General features: G+C 55.4%; 1 protein-coding gene across 4 annotated transcripts in view; it reads right to left on the bottom strand.

The window, feature by feature from the left end:
• Positions 1-3,187: 3,187 nt before the first annotated feature.
• Positions 3,188-6,739, bottom strand: part of P3H1 (prolyl 3-hydroxylase 1) — a 17,645-nt gene continuing 14,093 nt past the window's right edge. For all 4 annotated transcript variants that reach the window (XM_081055382.1, XM_081055381.1, XM_081055384.1 and 1 more), the window contains exons 9-15: positions 6,575-6,702; positions 6,350-6,445; positions 5,733-5,883; positions 4,972-5,089; positions 4,501-4,576; positions 4,084-4,224; positions 3,188-3,658 (exon numbers count right to left, since the gene is read on the bottom strand). In XM_081055382.1, coding sequence (XP_080911508.1) covers positions 3,503-3,658; positions 4,084-4,224; positions 4,501-4,576; positions 4,972-5,089; positions 5,733-5,883; positions 6,350-6,445; positions 6,575-6,702 — 866 coding nt within the window. In that variant the 3' untranslated portion in view covers positions 3,188-3,502. The remainder of the gene's footprint in view (positions 3,659-4,083; positions 4,225-4,500; positions 4,577-4,971; positions 5,090-5,732; positions 5,884-6,349; positions 6,446-6,574; positions 6,703-6,739) is intronic.

Here is a 6,739-nt window from a genome sequence, read left to right as displayed (position 1 = left end):
GTCCCACAATTGAAAAGTAGGTCTAATACCACTGGCCCTGTCTGCTTCATGGCAGAGTTTACAGGGATCAAATAATGGGTGAGAACTGCTTTTGGAAAACATAGTATGCCTGAAGAAATGTGGCTAATGGAAGCTCTGCTCCCCAAAGACTCCCTCGGGCTGGGTCTCCCCTTTGTGCCCTCTCATCCTGGGTGGGGGTGGACTGCCTGTGGCTGAAGACCCACTGCCACTTCCTGCCTGGCAGCGCCTGGCAGAGAGCGGGCGCGGAGCAGACACGTGTTGATTGTTGACTGGCTGGCATGAGGACTACATGTTTCGGCCCCCCTCCCAATGGAATACTGGAGCCCTTTCCCGGGTCCTTTCCCACTGCCACTCAGGAGGGTCTGACTCAGCTGGTTGCCATCCAGCACATTCTATGCAGCTACCACCTGGAACTTTGGAGGTGGTGCTGGTCTGACTTCCCCAACCGAGTCTGACTTTCCTGCGGAAGCACAAGCTCGGCGTGGAGAAGACTTGCCTCAGGCCACACAGCTAGACAGCAGTTCAGTTCAGCCAGCAACGTGCCCCCCCAGCCACCCTGCCCTCCCAGGCAGGGCCCCTGATCTGGGATCCCCGCATATGGCCCCTCACTGCTTGGTGCGTTGCTCCCCTTCCCCAGACTGTAAGCACCTTGTGGCTCTGCTATCAGCCTCATGTCTGTGCCCCACGCCTGACCCAGGGCAGGGTGCCTTGGTGGCACACATGCCGTCTGGCTGTGAACGTGGCCCACGTCCACATCTGCCCCACGTTGGCTGACCTGCGTGCACCCCTCTAATGCCCCCATGGGCACTCTCTTCATTTCAAGCAGACTCCCCATGGCGGACAGGGCTTTGCACATGCTTTATACGAGCAATCACAGCTGAATCTCAGCCCGACGGGCACTCACCTCCTGCTTCCGGACCGACTCACCCACCCTAATTGTATACACTTATTCTGGTCTTGTTGCCGTTGAAAACATTTGGCCTTTCGTGAGCTCGGCTGAGATGGTCTGCTGTCTCCATGCAATTAGCATACATTGAAACAGTAAAGGTCATGTGCCTTGATATGGAACCTTCTGGAAGACCAGAATCAGGTGGCTACAGTTTTCAGTCATGTTGAGTAACTACTGTGTCCTAAGCATCGAGCCAGGCACTTTTTGAGCATTCCCTCAGGATCCCTCCGGAACCCGCTGGAGCATCCTGGGAGGTCAGCACGGCAACCCCATGTCCCCAGGGAGGAAACACACTCGGAGGTCACACAACTCCAACTGATGGAAGTGGGCGTCTCGCCCACTGAGCTCTGGCTGAAGCTCATACTCTTCCACTAACATGCTTCTCTCTCCATAAGGCAAGTGAGTCACCAAACAGGACACAGGATCATCAATGACTAAAGGAACAGTGACCGTCCCTACAGGATCATTCCCATGAGCGTACTCACACGGGGTGCTGGCTCCCAGCTTAAAAAACAACTGTTCCCGCACTTTACGTCTCCCTTCAGCTCTTCTCTCTGCCCCCACGTAGAGCCAAACTCCTGGAAAGAGCTGTCTATACCCACCAGCACCACGTATTCTCCTCCCCTTCTCACTTGAGCTCACTCCAGCCCATGTTTCGTCCACACCACCGCACCAAAACATCTCTTGAAGTTCTCACTGATCGCCATGTCACCAAACCAAAAGTGGGTTCTCAGCTCCTTCCTGATCATAAGACAGTCCCATCGGCTTCCAGGACACCCTCCCTCCTGGTGCCCCACTCAGGGCAGGTCCCAATATCCTGTTGGGTCCGTGTCCTCTAGCCCATCACCTCCATCCAGGCTGTCTTCTGACTCTTCCTCTGTCTCCGCGGACGACTCCCGGCTTTGAACACCATCCACAAGTCAATGACGACTCCCAGTCACGGTCCTACCTCCACCTCTCCCTGAACATCAGACTCACACATCTCTCTATTTGGTATTTCCACTTGGATACCTAGGGAGCTCCTCAAACTTAAGCAACACGTGCAAAAACAAACCTGGTTTCCACATCACCACCCTTCTTGCAACCTTCCCTGTCATAGGAAGGGGCAGCTCCCTCTTTCCAACTGCTTAGCCTGGAATCCTTTTTGATGCTTGTTTTTCTCTTGCCATCCAATCCATCGGCAACTCCTGTTGGCTCTACTTAAATAGATCCAGAACGTGCCGTGTCACTGCCACACCCTGGTCCACACCACCTCATCTGTCTTGGAGTTACGACGGCAGTGCCGCTCTCCTTGTCCCCACTCTCATCACCACAGTCCATTCTCCACACGCACTCTTCATGGAGGTCTTTAAAATGTAACTCGGATGCTATCTCTGCTCCCCCCTCACCCCCCTTCACCCCAGGTTAAAACCCTCCGAGGACTGCTGTCCCCACCCCGAGTCAAAGCCCAAGTTCGCATGGTGGCCGACAAGGTCACTGCTGTTCTTTCTTTTCCACCTCAAAGGATCTATCACACACACACACACACACACACACACACACACACACACACACACACACACGACCTGTCTCCCCTACTAAAACAAGCTCTAGCAGGGCAGGGACTTGTTTTGTTTGCTGCATAGCCCCAGCACTGGCACTTAGCTGGGCTCAATAAACAAACACTAGGAGATTGAATAAAGGAGCACTGAGTGCAGGTTCCCAAACTCACTACCCCACCGCATCTCAAGCCCAGGAGGGGAGATGGGCTCCTGGCCAGAGGAGCTGAGTCTCCAGTTGTGCCTTTTCTGTCTCCCAGAGGTGTGTCGCCCTCCACACGGAGCCCCTGAGGTCTGTGGATTCTGCGCCAGACTGCGGAGCAGGACGCACGTAGCCGACACGGGGGCAGTGCGCCAGAGCACTGCTGACCGGCTGCTCCCCGCCAGCGAGGGATTAATAACAATCCCTGCCACTCCTCCAGTTTATAAAGTGCTGTTCTGTCCCACATTGCATCTGGGCCATACAACTGCCCACACGGGGGTCCGCGTGAGGACTGTGATCCCGTTATACACGACAACCCTGAGGTCCCTCAGGTTAAGTGTCTGGCCTGATGCTGCACGGGAAGTGGCCAAGCCGGCTTTCTGAGCCACCGTGTCCGCCACTGCGTCCTGCCCAGAGCAGTTTTTATCGGGTGAGACCTCTGGGGCAGGTGGGCATGTTTCAGTCTCCGAACATACTACCGAGTAAAAAAACACGGATCATTTATTCTTTGATTGTCTACACAGACACTTAAATACTATATTGCTGTCACGCAGCTGCCTGTGCAGGCCCAGGGGGTGGCTGTGGGCCTGTGTCCTGAGCCCTCTGCCAGGTCCAGAGGGGAGAGGGCCGTCTTGCCATGTCCACTCCAAGAGCAGTAGCACCGAGCAGACGGCTGTGAGCAGGGTCCCCTCGGCTGGGCAGCAGACGTAGCCCCAGCGGCTGGCCAGTGCACAGCGCGAGACAGTTCCTCACGGTGGGTCTCATCTCCCGTCCGTGGGGAGCTGGGTGCTGTCAGAGCTCATCCTTGTGCCCCGACTCACTGCTGGAGACAGACTCCTCTACAGGTTTGGGGGGGCTCTGCTGCACTTCATGGGGCTGCTCCTGGGGGAGGTCCATCTCTTCTGGGCTGAAGAGCATCTTCACCAGGTCGTCTGCCTGCACCCTGTCCTGCAAGGACAAACCCCTGCTATTCAGAGAGGCGTCTGAACCAGGCACTCACCACCTCTCAGGTGCCACTTCCTGGAGAACAGGAGGCTCTTCCTCAGTGGCCTCTGAGCTCATCTCCTTCCCAGCACGTCTTCCTCTCTGGGCAAAGACAGCTGGGGTGGTGCCCAACGAGGAACCAAGAGCCAAGGTCATTCTCCATCTTGGACGCCCATCAGGACTCCCTTGCAAGTAGGAAGAAGGGCCAGGAAGGAAGAGGCAAAGCAACCACAGAGACAGTGCTGGAGCAAGGAGTCTCTCTGGACTCCCGAGCCCAGTGCTCCTCTTACGTCGAAGCTATCAGCAAGGGGATGGGGCAGGGGGGTGGAGGGGTCGGGGCGGAAGCAGCAAACAGTGCCCTTCTGGTTACAGCAGCACCAGCCTCTCACCCGTTCACTGTGTCGAGCGTCCAAAGTGAACCACAGGGCAATGGCACAGCGTTGCCCTCTGGTGACGGCCTTCACTCCGTGCGGGTTCTCGGTGCCCGAGGAGAATCCCACGGCCCTTCCACACTGCGGCTGCACCTCTGCCTGAAGGGCACAAAAGGGGACACAGGACACACTGTCACCTGCCTTCAGAAGAGGCATGGAGTCATCAGGGTTCTCAATTGTGGGTGGCTTCTCAGCCTGGCTCCCCAAAGACCAAGCTAAAGAGGAAAGGTGAGCAGTCAGAAGAGCAGTGGACACACCTCCAAGCCCCCCTGGTTTGGGGAGGGGAGCACTGGCCACTAGGAAGACCGAGTGGCTGTCCTTTCCCTGCACTTTGGGGGTTTCTGTCTGCCAGGGATGGGACAAGGGCACACTCACCGTCACGGTCTTGGCATCTAGCTCAGTGAAATAAAAGTTTCCTCCATCGAAGTCTCCATTTAGGTAAAGAATGGCGCTGGGAAAGGCAGAGAACATCTTGAAACAGACTGCCTCCTCCCGCTCCCCAGACAACCCACAGTTCCAGTGCCTTCATCTCCAAGTGCTCTCAACCAGCAGCTGGAGGGCGACCTTTCACAGGAAGAAAGCATTCTAGAACCTTCTCTGAAGCCTCACAAATGTATCTCAAACCTCCCACCCGACCCCTCTCATGCCAGAGAATCTGCCATGCCCTCCCCCGGGTCCTTCTGCACCTTGCACTGTTCTCTTCCTCACTACACTGGAATGATTCCCTGATTGTCTGACTCCCTATTCAGGAAGTCTGAGGACAAGGGATCGCACTCTGGGAACAGCTCGTCCCAAACGTGTGAGTGTGTGTGTGTTGGGGGGACAGAGTGCAAGGCGAGGTGGCACCTGTAGTCCCGGAAGGTGTAGGCTGGGGGCTCCTTGATGCACACGAGGGTCTCGGCGTTCAGGATGCAGTTGTCCACGTGGACGGGGTGGCTACTGTCCTTCCTCTCAGCCTGGGCCTCTGGGGCCAAGTAACACACATTAGCACTGAGGTACCTTAGGAGACACCATCACTCTCCTGTTGCATGGGGGTACCGCTCCAAATGTGCCTGGGTCTGTGGGAATGCCCAGTGAACGTGGGGTCTCTGGCTAAGCCATCTCAGCCCAGGAGTCAGGACAGAATCATGTGTGTGCCCAATACCATCGTTAAGAATCACTGGCCTAAAACAACTCTTGACTGTAGCTCTCCATAATTTGGCTTCTGAGGATCTCACCAGCCTTATCTGATTGCTCCCCCATTTAACCTTACTCTGCAGAATGGCAACTTTCTTATTTCCCCCAACTTCCTTGCTCAATGCCTCCACTCCTTTGCACGTGCTGTTTTCTCTGGCTTGAACATCCTTCCATCACCCTGAGTACTCTATGACCCCTATTCATCCTGCACAACTGTCATCACCTCCTCCAGGAAGCCTTCCTGACTCCCCGGGTAGACTAAGTGTAACTTCCTCCACTGTACTTATCACACTGTGTTGCCACATATTTGTTTTTGTTGGTTTCCAAACCAGGATGAAAGGGACCATATCCTGTTCTCCATGTCCTCAGCATCTAGCCAGGGCCCACACAGTGTGTGCTCAAGGAGGGCTGTAAGGCTGAAGGACGCCCACCTTCGATTGCGGTGCGGCACACGAGGTGGGAGTAGGAGAAGTAGAGGGGGCTGTCCAGGCGAAAGTAGGACTCCATGACGCGCCGCACCTTCTCCGTCACGTTGTAGTACAGGTGGGCGCTCTGCAGAGGAACTTTCCCTTCCTGTCCCAGCTGCCAAGGAGACCAGTGGTCAGCTGCCCTGAATGCCCCTCTGTGAGCCAACAGGGACCACTGAGGCCCCACGCCCCACTCCTCAGCCCCCTGCCAAAGGGGCAGTATCTCTGCTTCCCACACCCCTATTGTATCATACTTGCCCTGCTCCTTCACACTTCTCTTTGTGAATAAGTTTTGCGTGCTGTGCAGAAATACAGACCCCTGGAGCCAGCGATTCTTCAGAAAGTTCTCTCATAGCTTTGGATATCAGTCGTGTCTTGCTTGCCTCATTTTATTACACTTGGTCTAATAGCCAGGATTCAAAAGTTAACCTCTCTCAGCTTAATCTATCATCCCTCCATGGCAGTTGGAATGTCGACAGGTAGACACCTTTAACCTTTCCTAGCACCATCCCCAGCTCCTCCCAAAGCCTGGGCCTCCCCTCCCCTTCTCCACACTCTCCAACGCTCAGTACTGACTCTACCTTGAGGGCTTTGAAGACAGTGACGCCATAGAACTTTTCATTAGGGGTGTGTGGGGACGTGTGGCCCCGGTAGCCATCTCCTGAAGTTGCTGCTGCCTATAAGGCCCAAAAAACAGGTGGAGTTAGTCAGGGCAGTTGACCACCTAAGGCCCTCAGCCTAAGAGGCACTGAGTGGGGGGAGGCTGGGCCCGGAGGGAGAAGGTGGGGTCACTGGGTTTCCCTTACATTGGTCAGTCTCTGCAGCTCCCGGCACTCATCATCAGAGATTACACCATCCATCACCACCCGCTGGGAACCATTCAAGACTTTGGAGTTCATGGTGAGATGGATGCCTTCATAGAGCAGAGGGCCACCTACAAAGCAATGACAAGACGGGGCTAAATCCAAGAG

Source organism: Rhinolophus hipposideros, assembly GCF_964194185.1.
Source record: "Rhinolophus hipposideros genome assembly, chromosome: 8".
Classification (NCBI taxonomy): Eukaryota; Metazoa; Chordata; class Mammalia; order Chiroptera; family Rhinolophidae; genus Rhinolophus; species Rhinolophus hipposideros.
The sequence above is the reverse complement of the archived record's forward strand: the minus strand, read 5'-3'. Positions and strand labels throughout refer to the sequence as shown.